The sequence below is a fragment of the Silene latifolia genome, chromosome 1 (assembly GCF_048544455.1).
Source record: "Silene latifolia isolate original U9 population chromosome 1, ASM4854445v1, whole genome shotgun sequence".
Taxonomy (NCBI): domain Eukaryota; kingdom Viridiplantae; phylum Streptophyta; class Magnoliopsida; order Caryophyllales; family Caryophyllaceae; genus Silene; species Silene latifolia.
Window position 1 is genome coordinate 54,294,299 of NC_133526.1, and position 19,823 is coordinate 54,314,121.

The window sequence follows — 19,823 nt, forward strand, 5'->3', positions numbered from 1 at the left end:
GTCAATCAGGTTATAAATCACATATATTAGTCAACAAATAGATTATAAATCAAATGTCTTAACGGAAGTGTTGAAGTTATATGCTCCAAGGATATAAATTGGATCTCTTTATGTGGATCAAGGTAAATATTTTGCATGGTTTTTGATTGGAATCCGATAATCATTCTCCAAATCTCCAATTCATTGTTTCAACTTTGAATGCTTTCAAGCCTTTAAATCATTTTTTATTTTCCATCAAATATTTTCTTCTAGCACTCCCAATATTTCTTCGAGAAATGTTTATTTTTTTTGTAATGATTTGTATATATTTTTCTTTTCTCATAATAAATTGTTAAGATTATTTTTTAATTATCACTCCACTTCTCTTTTTTGTCTATTTTTATATTATCACTCTTTTTTCTTTAATTTCTACTTTGGGACGTGCTTTTTACCAAATGCTTCTTATAACTTTTTTAAAAATTACAAAATAAATGTCATCGTTTAAGGGTAAAATTCTCACATTGCTCCACCAATTGCAAACTTTTTCCTAATCTTAATTATTGGGTACAAGCAAATGAGGTGATAATTAAAAAAATGGAAGTATAATAATACAAATTGTGCATCTTTATTTCTTTGGAATTCATTGGGATAGGCGTTAAACTTCTCACATAAAAGTTCACCAATAACAAGAGATATAGAGATGACTCTAATTGACAAGAGATATAGAAATGAAATTAGAATGATGTCATTGTTGAACAGATACATTTTCTCGTGTATCCTCCCAAAAATTGCTCACATAAAATTTATTTTAAAAAATATTGAATGCGTATTTATTCTAAAATTTTATTTGTATAAGTTACATGTCATCAACACCTTACTAATAATTTAAGTTTATCACTTAGGTCTTTCGTTATACAAAAATCATTTCAATAATATTTTTACCAATACGTTGGAAATCAATTGAATTTACAAGGACGGTGTTGCAAGATCGACAAATCGACAAGAATTATAAATGTATTATTTGCTGAAAAAGTTTAACAAACTCCTTTGCATTTAAGAAAATAAACTTGCAATTTTAGCCTGATTAGTAAGATAAACGTAAGTTGTATTTTAACAGAACGCTTTCTACGCATTATTCATATCGTCTCTAATTGACTAAAGATAATATGTAAAATTCAGTTATAAAATATCTTTATTATCCATTCATTTATATATTTTACATTTTTACTTTATTTTACATTTCTTTTTTCATTAGAATACATTGGGTAATAAGGAATAGAATTAGATGTTCAAATGTCCAACCTTTTGTTTCTTTGCTAGATAAAAATGGGACAAAGGTTCTTAGAACGCACCAAAACAACACTAAAACAATATATCAAGTACTAGAATACCAAAAGCCGTCAATGTTGAGTGAACTGAATAACCACCGTGACGAAGTCAAGCGCCCTCGAAATCCAGAGACAATCTTAACACCGTAAAAAAAAAAAAGCAAGGAACAAAAGTAGAAAGGGGACCGACAGTGATTAACACAACAAGACAACAATCAGTAAAAAGACAAAGACAATGAGGACCGTAGCAAAATAAGAGTAGTTTGCAAACTTATATTCCACTGTTTGAATGCAATTTTACGTTTTTCCATAATTTGTGTTGACTGTTGCTTCTAGGCTTTGAAAATAAGTTGTTTAAAGTGCTCTGATGAAAGACAAGATAATACAATTTCCCATTTAATCTATATGCAATATCAGCCTTCGAAATCAGAGAATGGACATTCGTATGTTCTTTAAAATGAGGGATTCATGGGTTTTGGTGTCATTGTTCAATAAAGAGTTTGTGATTTCCAACAAGTTCCAATTATTCTAATATAATAAATTCCCAAACCCCCTTAGATATAATATATCTTATCCTCAGGACCTGTGGGAGGACCCTCTTTATTGACTTGCTTAGGTATCCTACCAACGTATCTCCAGGATAATAAGCAAGAAGACAAACAAGCCGAATGACGCATTCATGAACGATGCCGCAAAAATAAAAGAACAAAAACAATAAAACCCGTGATTTTCACGGGTCACAAAACTAGTTTCTCATTTATAAATACAAGGCCAATTTGATAACTTATACCTTAAATAATTTATTTTTTCAAATTTATAACCTACGATAACTTTTTTTTTTAAATCTTATACCTAAAATCCTAATTTCTTCAATATTTAATACCAACTCTCAAATAAAAACCTAAATTGACGGTTTTACCCTTAGTAATTCACTAATCACTACCATTTCCCATGACATTAATCCCTAAACTCTCACTTCCACCATATGCACCTTCCCACCAACAACCACCCTCCCCTACCACTCATCGCCCTTCACCTACACCACCATGAACCACAGCGCTTTCCCTCCCCCTCCATCAGCGACCTCAGTGGGCCACCCTCTCCTCACACGACTACACCACGTTCCTCCTCATCCCCATCGACACAACTATTCCCAATCTCGCGCCTCCCCTCTGACCGCACCACCCACATACACCGCCACCGGAAACTCCTACTCTGGACTCCTTCTGTCGGCCGCCAACCACCCATGTTGTTAACCGCCACAGAACCTTGTAAAACTCAAACCCACAATACCCATCTACATACAAACCAAACTAACAACCCCTTCCCCCACCCTAAAAACCAACGGACTAGATATGTGGGGGAGCGACGCAGACGGGATAAGGTGACTGGTAGTGGTACCTGAGACTGGAGGTGGTATCGGCGATGGGAGGTGCTGGTGATGCGGTGGATGTGGGGGTTAGTGCGGGTTAATATGGTGGGGATGAGTTAATGTGGTGGCCAAAGGGTGGTGATGGGTAATTATTAAGGTAAAACCGTCAATTTAGGTTTTAATTTCAGATTTGGTATTAAGTATTGAAGAAATTAGGATTTTAGGCATACGATTTTAAATAATGTTATCTTAGGTATAAGATTTGAAAAATTAAATTATTCCAGGTATAAGTTATCAAATTAGCCTAAATACGATGATGTATTATTATAAACAAGTTACTAGTAGTCTATATAAATCGTTATATATGAAGATTTAAAAGATTGTACCCTTTGTATATATATTTTTCAAAAGATAGTAAATGACTATCCTACACTACCAATCTACCATGGAGTATATAACATGTCTTTAGTCATTACAAAGTAGTTGAAACATTAACCAAATCCACCTTTCTAATTAAGAAAAAAATAACAATGTTAAATAATCTTTCTGAAAAAGTTAGATGATTTTGAATGATTAAACAACATTTTTTTTCAAATTAAATTACTTCAAATATGCTATGAGATATTTCTAATATTATTAACAAAGAGTGAGAACAATTTTATTTAATTTTCTCGAGGCATTTTTAATTTACCGACTATCATAATAGACAAAAGCAATTCAACTTAATCTCATGAGAAAGATGCTCTAACTTGATTATAATGTAATCGAGTACAATTCACTAACTTATCCATCTATCTATATAGTCATTCGTCCACCATAAACAGTGTTTAAGAAATAACTACCAAATACCTAACATTTGAGTTTAAAAAACGGTTATTTATCCACATTTACATTCATTGGCCTTGCCACCTTATAGCGAATAGGTTTTTGTAGTCTTAGATATCGTTTGCCCAACATATATATAATTGTACTAATTTTTTTCTAAGAAAGACACATCGATTTTTCGTGTGGTTCTTAATTTACGTTATAACCCTTTTGATCAAATTTTTTGACTATGCCACTGTCAACATCATTTATAATACTAAGTGCTTGTTTGGTTGCCCATTGGAATACAACACTACTAAGTGCTTCTTTTAAAGCGAGAGCTTCCGCAACAAGAATACTATTGGATCCGCACTTTTTTGCTCATAACAAACGTATTTACCATTATGATTTCTTATAAAATTTAGCTTTAGAAAATCGTTTATAGGTTTCTCTCACCAGATTTCTTTCTTACTAGTAGTGTTTCTTCCTACTTATTTTTTTCGGAATTGATGTGATCCTTATGTGACTAATGTCTAGTCAACATTCATTACCTTATATGAAAATATCAATCAATACTATATATTAATTCCAGAAACCAAGGGACTTCCATGTAATTAAATAAATTTATACACATTAATTATACTATATAGTTTTAAATCGCTAGCATCGTGTGATGGACTGAACAAGGGACTTTAATGTAAATATTATATAATTTTTGTTAAAAGTATAAATTTAGAGAATATTAGAATATCGCGAGTTTCCTTAAATAAACGGGTCCCACTTATGGTATTAATTAGTATAAATATATGTTAATTATTTAACATACATTAGTATAATATAAGTATATTTGTTATATTTTGGAAACTATTAAAAGGTAAGTATATCAATTCAGATTCCCAAAAAATATAATATTGCATAATTCATTCTATTTGTAATTTAATTTGTAAATAATAATGATTGCTCTTAAATAATATTCTAATCTAATATTTCAGATTTATTTAAATATATAACTCTAATACAACTAGATAATCAACTATTATGATAGTAACCTTCCATGTGAGTAGTAAAAACAACAATAATATATAGCAACGGGAGTACTGAAAGTTATACTAGCAACAACGGGAGTAGTGAAATTAACAATAATAAATGCAGGTAGTGAAAGAAAAAATAATGACATCGGGAGAAGGGAAAGTAATAGTAGTCACAACACATGTAATGAAAGTAATGGTAGGAATAACGGAAAGAGTATGAAAAATTAGCTAACAATTCGATTTTAAGAAAATATTAATTTATTTAAATATACGAGCTTGACAAAACTAACGGGTTAACCGTAAAAATAGCAGGAATAGTAAAACAAACAATAGTAACCGAAGATTAACAGGGGATGTAGTGAAAGTAATAATATTAACAGCGGGAGAGGTGAACGTGTCTTATAATTTGTTGATTAATTTTACCTCACATCATAATTTCAATATATAAATTGTAAATGTATGTGTTAACCAAATTTAGAGAAATTATATTTCATAGAAAATAAAATTTAAATGTTAAATAAAGGTAGCACGGGCGTAGCCGGACACCAAACCTAGTATTTCTTTGTTTGTATAAAAATACCATTACAAGTAATTCCATAAAAGTAATTCTCTTGGTATTCCTTGGCAAAGAAATTCCCCCCCAAAAGAAATTTCAAGTTGAACAAAAGTCGTTCACACATCAATTCATGGATTATACAACCAGATGTACCAGTTGTACGGTGTAGAATCCGAGCTTTGTAATAAATTATCCGAGCTTTATGTTAAAGAATATGAGCTTTATTAGAAAGTATCTGAACTCATCCATTTACACATTAAAAATATGAACTTTGAATTAGCTCAGAAAAAAATACATATAAGCTCGAATTCTTATACCTTGGTTGTACAATGCTCTATATACAACTGGATGTATAATCCTATTTGTGTTCACACATGACGCATCTAGCAACCGCACCCCTTCTCATTCTCCTCCTCATTCCTCATTTTCGCACTCAAAATTAAATTATTAACTTTTATTATTATTATAAAAAATAAATAAAATTAAGAGAAATCTCAAAACAAAATAGTGAGTTATTCATCCGTTGGATCTTCCTGAAACTCGGAGATCAGATCACGCAGTAAACAAGAGAGAGAAGAAGAAGAAGAAGAACAACAACAACTTACACACTCCATTTTCATCACTTCTTCATCACAACTTACTCTTCTCTTTCCCATTTTACCCAATTATTATTATTATTATTATTATATTATTTTATTATATAAAAGGGAGATGAAACCATAGTGATTAATTAGTCTTTGATCTGCTTATCAGAGTTTTATTTGGAGGTGGGTTTGTGTTTTTTACATTTGCAAAAACCTTGTAGATTTGAGATTATTTTTGTGTTTTATTTGGTACCCACTTTGATTTTATGGCTTAATTTTGTAAAGTTGTGTGCTTTTTGTAGTGGGTATGTTTCTTTTTTGTTTAAATTGTTGTTTTGCTCTTTATATTCTTCAGTTACTAACCTAGAGGTTTGATTTGTTTGTGGATTGTCAGGGTTTTGACATTTCTTTAGTTAGGTTTTTGTTAGATCATATGCTCCTTTTCTTCTATATATTGTTTAATTTTGTAATTTTGTTCATGGATTTCTTTGATTGTCTGTCAATATGTGTATTACTCTCTCTTATTCAACTGATTCTTTACGTGGGTTCAAAATTCGCCTCACAAAAATAGCAAATGCAAAGAATAAGTTGTACTGTACTGGAGGGATAGTACTTGTTATTAGTTTGTTTGTTGATTTTGGTAGTCGCATTAGTAATTTAGAACGCTGACTCTTGTTATTTGGTAGAATGGAGTTATCAAGAGTAATGCTACACATTGGTTTTTCAGTCATGTTTGAGGGTTTGCGATTTCTTGGTTTTTTTGGTAGAATGGAGAAGGTAAAAGTTATGCAATACATTGTCAGGGAACTTTGACCACATTGATTTTATTCGGTCGTGTTTCTTGGTTTTTGGACATTTGGATGAGGATGACTGTCCAGGCTGATTTGCAAGTTCATTCTGCTAGGATCTGGACTACCCAACTTCCTATAAAAAAAAAGGCACCTCTGTATTGGCTGATCATTGTGTTCACACTGTTAATATATTTGAATTCAGTGCAGCGTGTTTGTTTGGAGCTTACTTGAATTGCTATCATGCTTAGTGATTTAGAAGATCTGTAACAATATAGAGTTGTTGCATGATGAATGGACCTTCTCTTTTCATCTAGGGAGTTACTGACACCCCCCAACCCCTCGCGATTGCCACTATACCGCAATTTTCCTACTGCCTAGCCTCCTTCAATCTGTTAATATGAATTACGAAATCTTGAACATGTAATTGAATGGCTGGAAGCAGGAATCTTTAATGTAATTTTGGTAACATTTTTGTAATGTCCTCAGGAAACGCTTTTTGAACGGATGTGGTTGATTTAGAGAAGTGTTGTTATGTTCTTTGAAATCATGGACAAAATTCTCAGCCACAGGCGCGTAATATTTCATGCTCCTATGTATTGAGTAAAATGGTATTCAACAGAATTTCAGAGATCATATCTTACGCAACAAACCGCCCGTCAACACGGCATTCTTCTCCAATTCCATACATGCAAGCTGGACTCTCTCCTCCTAAAAACTCAGATGAATTTAGTTTCAGTGGCCACAGTCAGGTGAACAACATGCGGTTATCTGCATCATTACAAGATTTTTCACAATATCGCCAATTACACCTGGAGAATGGTGAACGACTAGTTGGCAGTGACAACGCTCATGCAAAGCCTCCTCATTCCTTTCATAATGATTTGTCCAGTTCTAGTTTTTCAAAGGATAAAGTTCCTCGGATAAGTCCAGTCTTGCCAAGAAAGTGGAGGAGAATATTGACGATTCTTCTTTGCCTGTTCTTCTTTGGTTTTCTCATTTTTGTTCTAGGTCAGTTTTTGTATTCATTATGGTCTGCTGGAGCTTCGAAGTATTATGTCGTGCTTGATTGTGGGAGTACTGGCACTCGGGTGTACATATATCAGGCCTCGGTCGCTCACAAGAAAAATAGCAATCTACCCATTGCCTTGACATCATTTTCAGGGACATACACAAAGCCAAAGGGCCAAACTGGACGGGCTTATAATCGTATGGAGACAGAGCCTGGGCTTGATAAATTGGTGCGCAACTCTACTGGGTTGAAGACTGCATTAAAGCCACTTCTTCGGTGGGCTGCGAAACAGATCCCAAAGGGTTCACATCAGACCACCTCTCTTTTTCTTTATGCTACTGCTGGTGTTCGTAGGTTGCCAACTTCAGACTCTGACTGGCTTCTTAATCATTCTTGGGCCGTGCTAAAAAGTTCCCCTTTTGTTTGCCAAAGGGAATGGGTCAAGATTATAACTGGCATGGAGGAAGCCTATTATGGATGGATAGCTCTAAATTATGAAACAGGAATTTTGGGAGCCATGCCAAAAAAGCCAACTTTTGGGGCCCTTGATTTGGGTGGTTCATCCCTGCAAGTAACATTTGAGAGCAAGGAACCTGTCTACAATAAAACCAACTTAAATCTGAGCATTGGACCTGTGAAACATCATCTAAGTGCGTATTCTCTGTCGGGTTATGGGTTAAATGATGCCTTTGACAAATCTGTTGTTCATCTTTTGACAGGGTTGCCAAAAGTTAGTAAGGAAAATTTTGCTCGTGGTAATGTAGAAATTAGACATCCGTGTTTACATACTGGCTATAAAAGTCAATACCTCTGCTCACAGTGTGCTTCTATAATGCAAGAAGCAGGGAGTCCTCGTTATGGTGAGAAAGACACAGGCAAAAGAGGCAAAGCTGGAGTTCCAATTTGGCTTATTGGGTCACCAAATTGGGCCGAGTGCAGTGCACTTGCCAAGGTTGCTGTCAATTTATCAGAATGGTCCGATCTAAGCCCTGGACTCGATTGTGACGTTCAGCCTTGCGCTCTTGCTGAAGAACACCCTCCTCCTCGTGGGCAATTCTATGCAATGTCAGGTTTCTTTGTTGTCTATCGTTTTTTCAACTTAACAGCAGAAGCAACTCTTGATGACATTTTGGAAAACGGGCGTCAGTTTTGCGAAAAAACGTGGGAAGTTGCCTTCAAGAGTGTTCCTTCACAACCCTTCATTGAGCAGTACTGCTTTAGGGCACCTTACATTGTTTCATTGCTAAGGGAGGGGTTGCACATAACGGATGGTCAGATCGCAGTTGGCTCGGGTGGCACCACTTGGGCACAAGGGGTTGCTCTTGTGGAAGCTGGCAAGGCTTTTGCATCTAGAACAGATATTCATACTTTTGAACTATTTCAGATGAAGATAGATCCTATGATTCTTTTCGCTCTCTTACTGATATCATCATTCCTATTGGTTTGTGCCTTGTCGTTTGTTGGAAATTGCCGCCCAAGATATTTTCGCCGATCAAACCTTCCCATTTTCAGGCATAATAGTGCACCCTCTCTTGCTTCCCCTTTCCGGTTCCAGGGTTGGAGCCCCATAGGTTCAGGTAAGATACGGAAGTTTTAGATGTTTGAAATTTTACACCTCGCAACAAATGCATGGGGTATTAAAAATCTGCTACAAAGTATCGAAGAAAAACTTTAGCAAATTGTCTACATTAGAAGCTGTGTCACTATAACGTCTAAAGTGATATTCTTCACAGTTACTATTTGTGGACAATAAACTGTATGAGATAGAATGGCGTAATGATGTTTGACCTTCCCAATTAGTTTCATGTTCGAATCCTCGCCTCCATTTTCCCTCCAGTTTCTAACTAAACAAGGGTTCGTTAGTGATCCTTCCATTCAAGCAAAAGGGTAAAAGGCTAGACTGAGCCATCTTATTTTCATTGTTTACAGTGGTTTCTATTCATTTTCTTATGTCAGGTGAGTTTCTTCGTCTTAAGATATGACTCAATTAATATATTTCTTTTCTAGGAGATGCGAGGGTAAAGACGCCACTGAGTCCAACAACTGTTGGTGGCCAAGAGAGCCCCTTTGGTGCACGTTCTTGGTTTGGCGGCAATGACATTCAGCTATCTGATTCTTCTCCGTATACAACAGCAAGTGGTGTTTCACATAGTATCTCATCCGGTAATTTAGGACAAATGATATTTGACAGCAATGGCATGGGTTCCATGTGGAGCCCACATAGAAGTCAGATGCGTCTCCAAAGTCGGCGATCGCAGTCTCGGGAGGACCTCATTTCTTCGCTGGCTGATGCTCATATTGGAAAGGTTTAGGTCTTCACAAGATCCAGGTATGGCATCAATGTTAATTTGGTAAACAATGTGAATCGTTGGAAACATGTGAAGTTTATGGCTAGCCATCAAGTGGCCGAATCGGAAATATTGGATGCATAAATCTGCATTCATTGATGGTCTTTTTTAATATCTAATTGTTGATAGTCAAAATAAACTTGATACGAGAGTATGTATCAGACCTATCAACATATTTTACTCCTAGTAAAGGTTCCTTACAACTATGTCGCTCAACCACTAAATAGTTTGTTGTTGTTGTTGTTGTTCATAACTTAGTTTTCTTGTATTATTGCCTTTTATATTCAAACAGGGAAATTCAGTACCATCGGGAATTGAGGACGAGTAAAGACTGTATTAGAAGAGTGTTGAAGATGAGATGTGTGGACCAACAGAGCCCCTATCTGTATACCACTTGCTACACGAAGGCACCATTGGCTACACAAAAGCGTACACTGAAGGTGGAAGGAGTTGGGGGAATTTTTCGATTGCTAACCCTAAGTTCCTGTTATTTTTGTTATACGCAGTAGTGTTTATTTCTCTCTCTCGTATTAGGTTCATAGAGGTGACTTCCTACTGAATTTTTGCTGTTAACTGAAGTTGAAAGTCTGATTGCATAGAGGATTCTTTCTGGTAATGGGTTCAGAGTAAATACAGAATATATATACAAAACAATTTTTTATTAATGCCAACGTGTTAAATACCGCGGTCATTGTCCTACTTAGTAACTTATTACGGAGTACTCCTAAGTCCTATCATTTAAGTTGATTGATATTTGCAGATGTGTACGAAATAATTGTTAATTCTATGTACTTATAAGTTAGAACACTTCATTTTCGCACTTCTGCTAGTATAAACCTACCTGAAATTCTGGAAACACTGATAATCTCTGTATTCGCCACCATTATTATTGTAAGCTTTGCTCATTTGGGCGGCTATTTTGATTTACCCGTCAAGAGTTAGCCAAACACGATCACTAAAGGTTAAAGCTTTGACATCCAAAATTGCAAATCCATAAGTAACTTTGAGGGCCATTTACATGCTATTTTAGGTTGAGGTTAACCCATTTGAAAGAAACTGCAATGATGTAAGGTTACACTATATAGAACCGTCTCATGATATTTCTGCGAGGATAATTTGAAAAAAGAAATCTCCACTCAATTTCGGCGGTGGAGCAGTTGAAATTCACAGTGGAATTATGACAGGCCTAGATAGATGATGAGACCATCTCATACGAAAATTTGTGATCTACAAGGCAGTGAGTGATGAGGCGATGATTGATCTGATGGTTTTCTGCTAGGAGAAACTTTTTTTACTGTCCAACCAATAGAAAATGGCAAGGCATAAATCTACAAGAATGTCTAAAGTTCCACTGGAAAAAGAAAAGGTTGATGATAAACTCACCTGATATAAGCGAACCACCACCTTGGTAGAACAATAGGTCTACCCAAACAAAAAATTGGGAAAAAAAACTTCGCAAATAATGTACAGATCGTAATACTCGGTACATTAAAGCAAACAAGGGAAACAGGCCGCCTATGATACATAAGAACAAAAAAACTGCCATTATATGTAGACCTTGCAAGAGAATAATATATACATTTGAATATTTGATCTATCCACCAAAAAGGTATCAATCATAGTCCTTCAGAACGAAACAGTGCCAAAAATCCAGGAAAAGACGCCTATTTGCTGCTACTACATGGAAAAAGAATCTGACTTCCCTAACTAGAGCAAATATTAACCTATTCCAGTGTTAACTTAGTACTCATTTCCACGTCTCCGGGAAATTAACGCTATTCATGAGAGAGAAGCTTACTATTTTTTGTGCTCCTAGAGCAAAATTCTAGAGCTGAAAGGGTTTCAAATTTTCAATGCTGCTCGCTCATAAGGTCATTATAATTCTGTTTTGGTCTCGTCACTCTGTGAAGAGAACAGCCACCCGAACAACAATGATAACTTACTAGGCGCGGGTTTCTGAACTGGAGGTTCTTCATGTTGTTCCTTCACTGTGCAGATGTCGTGATAATCGACCTTCATGTGAGGCTGGTATATTTTTTCCTGAAAGATAAGAAAACGGCTTAATCGCTGAGAGCTAAGGCAACAAACATTGTACGGCAAAATCTAACTGACGCAAAAGCTACCTTGAAATCTTCAAATGGACAGAAGTCTGAGTTCTCACAACCCTGTTATATGTTGGCAGTATCAAATGTTAATATGCCAAGAAAGAATAATACAGAGTATAAAACTACACGATCTATATGATAAACTTTGCTAATCACTGGCAGCTGGAGACTGGTAAAGTATCAAAAGCCAGTGCAAACTACAAAAGATTTTTATTTTGATAAGGCTTTGACTTAGATTTTAGTTTGACAGCACGGAGAAGTTAGGTCAGTTGGATCTCCTAATAAGAAATCACCATTGATGTCTTTCATGAGAAATAGATGGAAGTTCTGATTCATTTTACATTCCCATATAGAAAGTAATCACTCGTGATTTAACAGGCAAGTATCATCTGGATATTAAAACTACACATTGCAATAATTGCTTTTATACCACTTTGAAGAAATTTTATAGTGTGTGTAGATGTTATTAGGATTAAACTAGTCTCCAAACAGACAGAAAGGGAGGCAAAAACCTCGTTTCCTTTGAAAAGAATCTTCACGAACATCTTTACGTGACTTGACTTTTTTCTCTTTTATTTTTTTCCTGCAAGCCAATATGTTGTGACTCAGAGTCACCCACAGAATCTTACCGGTAATGGTACAGGATGTTCATTGTGAAGTACATGCACAAAATACTTGTTTGCTTCTTGGGCCGGACAACTATAAAGTACAAGCATATTGTTTCCACCGAATGGAGCCACAGCACTGCCCCTCCAATTTCGCTTTTTGGGTGGTCTTGGAGGGAGCTCTAGAGGTTCTTCTCTTTGTATTTGATTGTATTCTGAAAGCACTCAAACAAACCAACAATTAATGTCTCCTCCGACATTAGCTAAGGACTTCTATTCGAGTAGAATAATTAAAGAGAACTGAGAATCTATTTTCTCACCAGATCCCTGGAGAAATAAACCAAGCAGGCATGAGAATGGAACTACAGTCTCAGCATGAGCAAACCGAAGCCTTGCCTTCTCATAACTCCCACTTGGAAGTTCTTCTGCATGACAAGGTGTGAGATTTATAGTAACTAGGAGCACGCTGACATTAAAAAATAATCTAACTGGATGCAAGGTTGCATGCCTTGCAACCAATTATCATACAATCTATAGATCTATGACATCATTATTGAAACTTTACGCTTGTATTGAGCATGATGACATAATTAGTAACCATTTTAGCTATAGATAATCAGAAATAAGGCAACTAGTCAATATTAGCAATTAAAACTACAGCAATTTAACATCAATCAGGATTCAGGAGTAGACAAAGTTATTAAGTAGTTCCAATTGGTTAGCAAAGACTGAAGCAATTCAAATTGCGCTAGTGTTGGTGTCATCACCTCAATTACACATGTACTCGTACAATGGGATACAGGTTATTGGATATAACTCGGCTGACAAATTGTTGAGTATCATCATTAATGCAATTCAGCGTCTTTATCAGAATAAACAAAAACATGGCTGACAATGTCAATGACAGGGAAGATTTAAAAAGGTCAGAACGAAACGACATAACCAAAATCTTCATGGTACCTTCATTAGCCTTGATAGCAACCTCCATGGACTCAACAACATCTTTTAACAAAGGCAGTCCCATGCGATAATTTACAGATTTTCCATACCCTTTTAGTATAAACGCCTCCAGATCATCAGTCCATTCCAGCAAAGAAATCTATAAATTAAAAAATCATGATTAACAGCAGCCATGTAGAAGGAAAAAGTGGAGAAATTTCCCACATGAGGAGGCAAAGCATAATTAACATTTAACAGAGATGAATCACTGTCAGGTATATAACTACAGCAAAAAAAACTCGCAAAACCTCCAAATCTCCAATCCACCCTTATATTCATGGTTATTTTTATCCAGGTAAAAAAATAAATAAATAAGGTGGAAGTTATGAATGAACATATTATGTGTTTCTTAACAGATGTCGTTCTCATGTTTTGAGACATTCGCGTTCTTTTCAACATCTCTTAAACTGTATGAGTAACTATATGAAACAATGTTCAGCATTCATAACTTCCACCTTATTTATTTATTTCGAGACATTCACTTTCTTTTTAACATCTCTTAAACTATATGAAACGTATACTCTTATGAACATTTTTCATAATGAATTAAGTGTTTTTTCCTCAAAGTGCTTTTTTGTAGAATCAGAGGTCAAAGACTGACCTCGAAAAATGAAAATGGCATATAAATTATAAAAACATAGTACAAGTAGATTGGTAGTTTGGTGTTCAAATGCCAAAAGAACTCACCGTGTCATTCCAATATTGAAACAACACAGAATTAAGAATAAACAGAAGTTTTTACAGTAGTCAAATCACTCAAATGTAAGAGACCAATGTTATAAGATTAGAACAAATGATTTACACACCTCAATCGTATTAAAAAGACCGCAAGCCTGATTAGTTATGTCCAGTAAGGATGCTTCCTGCATTGCAAATCTCATCAATAAACAGCAGGAACAATTGCTGTGTAACATACGCATCAGCATTAGGGCTTGGAAGAATAAAAACCTGCTTGCACAAAAACCAGAGGGAAGAAATGTCTTGTCTACTAAAATTCAGTCCATAACGTCCAGACAAGGCATATGTAATTTCATCAAAAACTGGCTCCTTTAACTTCTCAACTGCAGGCTCCTCACTCTTCTTGTAGTTCTACAATTGCAGGTCAAGGATGAAGTTATACAAGGCTTAAAATATCCAAACAATGTATTAAATTGTACAAAAGTGTGGACATATAAAAGGATTGTAAAATTAACCAATGAAGCATCATAAAGCTATACTTATACTCCTCTCATCCAGACCAAAGGTTACAGTTGCTTTTTGGCACTATTCATAGTCGTAGGGAATCTTTGATATTATTCTTAATCTATAAGACAAAATATAGTCATGTGAGATCTTGTTTGATTTATCGTCATGTATGCTATAAGAATATCAAATTTTTATAATTTTTAATAATGTGTAACTAAAGATATGCACGTTACAAAACGTGCCTCGACAAGTGTGATAAAGCAACTGTAACCTTTGGTCTGGATGGGAGGGAGTATATGATACTCTGAGGAAGAGACAAAACAGGATTAACGCCAAAAGACTCAACATAGCACCAGCGAAAATTAAGCCAGTACATAAACTCAAATCTGAAAAAAAAAACCTGCACTTTCTCTGTCAGTCTTATAATAAAGGAGAAGTACCAGAAGCCACACTACCGTAATCAAAATTCAATTACTGAAAAATTTCATGTTTTTCACAGGCCAAATCATGAAATTCATGTTTTTCAACATACTAGGAAAGAAGTGACCAACTTTCATTATGGTTCATCTGTACTCGGGTTTGTGTTGTTACAGAGGTGTAAGGTTGCGTACATAATACACCTTACTGCTAGTCCCCGCCATTGTTTATGATGAAAGGTTGCATACATCATACACCTTAAACGAGTCCCCGCCATTTTTTGTTGGAAAGGAGTGACCACAACTTCTTTGGACTAAGTTCATAAAATGGTAAATGTAGACATCTGGTAGCATGATGCACACGAGAAAAGTATATTCTAGCTTACTTTCTCATCATCGACTTTGCGTCTTCAAACTCGAAGCTATTCTACTAAATGTTGGCAACTACCAACAATGAGAGCATAAACCCACCTTATAATTTTGGCAAGTATCAAAGAATCTCAGCAATATATCGCTTGCGCGAGTTTCAGTACTAACAGCAAAAGCCCGATGCTTCCCTGGACCAAGGGTTCCTCTCCCATTAAACAGACCCATTGCAAATGCCACAGCGCTAGCAGACGCTCGAGGAACCTACAGTTTTTGATGAAATTAGTTAAGCATCATTATCAGTGAATATGAAAAAGTAAAATCCAGCGAAGACAACAGCAAGGTGAATGATACCTACGACTGTTAAGAGGGCCCAAGTATATACCTGAGTTGCTTTAATAGCATATACATCAGGGTGGTAATTCTCACTCAACAAATTTGGGAACTTCTCTCGAACTCTCATACCAAGATCATAAAGTTCTTCTTCTCCCTTGACAATCAATTCTCCTCCATTTACCTTTCCTTTCCAAGGAGATGTCCAACCAAACAACCAAGAAGGCACTCTATCTAATGACAGTTTGCGTTCTTTTGCATTCTCAATAAGCAATTCCATGGAAGTTGCCAATCTGTCCAGTTCTCTCATGCGTTTCTTAGTAGGCGCCCTTGTTCCATGCCTTGCCTGTGAAATGTGAATGTAACATTGATTAAATTGAAAACACTTCATTTTCCCCAATACAGTAAACATCATAAAACTAAAATGTTAACAGTTCAAAGTCCTAACAGTTCAAATGGCAACAGAGCTAACACGTCACTAGCGTAACATAAATATTGGATTTGCAAAAATTATATGGCACAAATCGCGTTTATTCCACCAAAATCAATCATACAAGTTGCACATATCATGCCTAATTCTTAGTGCTGATAGAGAAACAGATGTAGTCAAACCATGATTACTACTCCCTCCGTCCCAGTCATTTGTTTACCTTTTGGTTTTGGGCTTTTGGTAAAATGACCAAGAAAGAGGAGGGCACCATTTTGTAGATATAATTGTTGGATGACAAGTGGATCAAGATGAGGTGGATTCATGGATGATCAGATAACACATGAAAAACATTCCTAAATTAGAAAGGTAAACAAATGAGTGAGACACCCAAAATGGAATAGGTAAACTAACGCTGGGACAGTGGGAGTATTTCTATAAATCTAATAGAGGCGCCTTCTAAGACAAGATGTTCAAATGATCTACTAAACCCCTATTACGTTGACACAAAACTTTCGCTGTCCGTCAGCCCGTGCGGAAAGACACTTAGACACTCATTTTCGGCAAAAACCATGAAACTTATTCAACAAAATTGTCTACGATACTCGCAAACACACCTTGAGTACCACACACTCGAGTCTTTGTTGATAACTCCCAATGACACTATCAAAAATATTGAGGCAGCTCGTTCCAATCCCACTTCTCCTTAATTATGTCTATACTGGCGTTTGCACGTCATATTGGATAAAAAAATGAAGATGTTCTCCCCATGAAACTCATAAGGCAACTCAATATATTTAAGTGGGCCAAACAACGATTTAAATTTTAGTTAGTTAGTCCATACTCCATCGTAACCCACAGTCCGAAAACCTATTGTTAAGAACCATTGATTGGGCCTCAACCATCACCTTAAATTCAAGTTCTTCTCACATGGTATCAGAACCTGATAACGCAACGCAGTCCGTCAGGTTCCAAGTTCTCCCAAGTTCTAATCCTAGGAGCCTCCAAAATGTCACAAGATATATTAGCACATGGCATAAGAAGGCTTGCGCATTTTCAACTCTTCAAACCCAAAGGGCATACGAGTGAGGGGCGTGTTAAGGTATAAGAACCATTGATTGGGTCTCAATCATCGCCTTAGGGTTTGGTTAAAACGGTAAACTCGCACCCTTCATGATTCCGCTCAATGCACGTATTTGTTCTAAATAATTTTCATCACACGGTTCACCCAACAAATTATTCAATAGATATGTATTTCCCTTCCCATTTCATTTCCATACATTTGTTCAAAAAATCTCCTCGTATGAAAATCAAATAAATGGAAGGCCTATATTATAATCAGAAGCTAGTATTTGCAATGCAGCTGAAAATCAACAAATATAACTAATTTCAACAATAGTGACACACAGTAGGTGATTTCCTAATAAAAATTCTCGGCAATAAAGCGAATTACCACAAGATTGAGATGAATAGGGGTACAACCATCAGGTATACTAGCAGAAACGTAGGAATTGTCAGCAATATCTTTGACCGCGCCATATCTGTTCGCATTCGATATCGGAATCAAATTAGGATTAACAATAATAATAATCAGATGAAGATGAAGAAATGAAAGCGAAAACGGAGACCTGGAAACAGTGGAGAGATGCATGCGAACATCGAACGGTTCGTCAGCGATCAATCGAGCAGAGAGGGAAAATGGAAGATTAATAAGTAGAAAAATAAGTAAAGATATCATGACAATGGCGGACATTTTCATCTTCGTTTCCATTCTTCTTCGACGTTCGTCAATTTTCCTTTGGATTTCTCTCTCCCTTGCCGTCCCGCATACGTATAGTTTGTTTAGCACGGCCAACGCACGTGTATTTTCGAGTAACACAAATTCTTGTTTGTGACGGCACATATCCGTCATTCTTGAGTGACGGATACCATTTTACCTCATAAAGTACCCACTTTTTCTCTCTCTGCAACATTATTTATGTGGTCCCCTTTCTCCACTAACCCATTTTGTTACCATTTTAACTCACAAAATATCCGCCACAAATGGTAACCCGTCACAAGGGAGACCAATTGTTCGAGTAATATTATGTCCAATTGTCCATACTCTATATCTAGGCTAAGGCTCTGTTTGGTAAAACTGACTGAAAAGTTATCTGAAATCTGATAAGATGGTGTCTGAAATTAAAAAGTTACCTGAAAAGCTAGCTGAAAATTGAAAACTGATAAGATAGCTGATTAATTGTAAAGTGTTTGGTCAAACTAACTGAAAAGGTAATTGATTTTTTTTGTAAAATGACATAAAAGGACATTAATAATTATAATAAATTAATTTAAATAAAGGGTACCTGGAGTAGCTTTTCATTTCAGGTACCTGAAAACTTATTTCAGGTACCTGAAATGACTTTACCAAACATCACTAGATAAAACAACTACCTGAAATATTAATCAAATCAGGTTGCTTGGTCAAATCAGGTACCTGAAATGCATTGGCAAACATAGTCTAAACAAAACTGGAGCGTTGCAAATCGATTCGGATAACTGGTTTGAAAAAATTGGGTTTTTCCTAAACCGAATCCGATCCGGATTAATTCGGTTAATTGGTATTTTCTGAATTTTAAAACCGGATTCGTAAATCGGTTTACCCGCTCCGGTTTCAAAAAAGATGCACATTCAAATGCATAGAAACACATAGAAAAAATTAGGTTAGCGGTTTAAAAACTGGTCTCCGGTTTTGAATTTATGTTATTTTTTATTTTTAGTTTCTAAAAAAAATGTTGGGGCTGGTGTCCTGTACAAGTAGTGCAATAACATTTAAATCTCTAAAAGGATCAAAGGGTATACTTTTGTATTATAATCAGTTGGTCCACGTTTATCAATAACGGTTGGCTTGCTAGATAAGTTTGACGTTATTGTCATACAGATGGCGGTGATCAACTGGTCCCTAAAAGTCACACCTATAGGATACGTTTGAGAGATGTGACGGTATGAAAATACAGTCATGTTGATGCCAAAGTTGACTAAGCAGTTAGTCGGAGTCATTGACTAATAATTAGTCAAACGCGATGTTGAGATAATTATTTAATCCATATTAAATAATAATGGCTAAAACGAATTAAACAGTTAATTCGTAAATTAAATATTAACGATTATATTTAATTGATGTATATTGAATTAATTATACAATATTGTCTTTGTCGGACATGTATTAATATTTCAACTAATCCGTGTTATTAGTTGATGTTTTAATAACCGATAACCGATGACGATTTATAATTAAAAACCCGTCATATACATTTAGCGAATTTCGAGTTGGACCACGAGTTAAAAATAAGAGAAAGTGGAAAGCCCACTCTCCCCTATTGAGGCTCACGGCCGAACCCAAGCAACAAAAGGAGAGCTTTCTCTCCTTTTGCCCTAATCAACTTTCATTTTGTAAAACTATTAGGGTTTTGAGAACATTTCCTCTCAAAAAACTTAGATCTCACATCTGAAAAACTCACACATCAATTCTCTCAATATTGCAAGGCAATTAGAGAATACATTTCTAGCACAAGGGCATAGTCTCAGACGGTCTTGGGTGTATCG

General features: G+C 35.6%; 2 protein-coding genes across 3 annotated transcripts; one reads left to right on the plus strand and one right to left on the minus strand.

Moving 5' to 3' along the window:
• Positions 1 to 5,501: 5,501 nt before the first annotated feature.
• On the plus strand, positions 5,502 to 10,467 carry LOC141605634 (putative apyrase 7). Its single transcript, XM_074424499.1, has 4 exons — positions 5,502 to 5,837; positions 6,932 to 9,031; positions 9,462 to 9,783; positions 10,095 to 10,467. Exons 2-3 carry the CDS (start codon positions 7,051 to 7,053, stop codon positions 9,764 to 9,766), a joined length of 2,286 nt encoding a protein of 761 aa, XP_074280600.1. The 5' UTR covers positions 5,502 to 5,837; positions 6,932 to 7,050; the 3' UTR covers positions 9,767 to 9,783; positions 10,095 to 10,467.
• Positions 10,468 to 11,390: 923 nt separating this feature from the next.
• Positions 11,391 to 18,108, minus strand: LOC141605643 (uncharacterized). Of its 2 annotated transcripts, none has more exons than XM_074424522.1 (11): positions 17,867 to 18,108; positions 17,692 to 17,779; positions 15,864 to 16,157; positions 15,584 to 15,742; positions 14,460 to 14,600; positions 14,318 to 14,374; positions 13,473 to 13,611; positions 12,833 to 12,934; positions 12,537 to 12,727; positions 11,926 to 11,967; positions 11,391 to 11,842 (listed from the first exon to the last, which is right to left on the minus strand). In XM_074424522.1, exons 1-11 carry the CDS (start codon positions 18,007 to 18,009, stop codon positions 11,678 to 11,680), a joined length of 1,521 nt encoding a protein of 506 aa, XP_074280623.1. In that variant the 5' UTR covers positions 18,010 to 18,108; the 3' UTR covers positions 11,391 to 11,677. The 2 variants fall into 2 exon arrangements, with proteins under 2 accessions (XP_074280623.1, XP_074280612.1); XM_074424511.1 differs by having other exon boundaries at positions 12,833 to 12,937.
• Between the last annotated feature and the right edge of the window lie 1,715 nt (positions 18,109 to 19,823).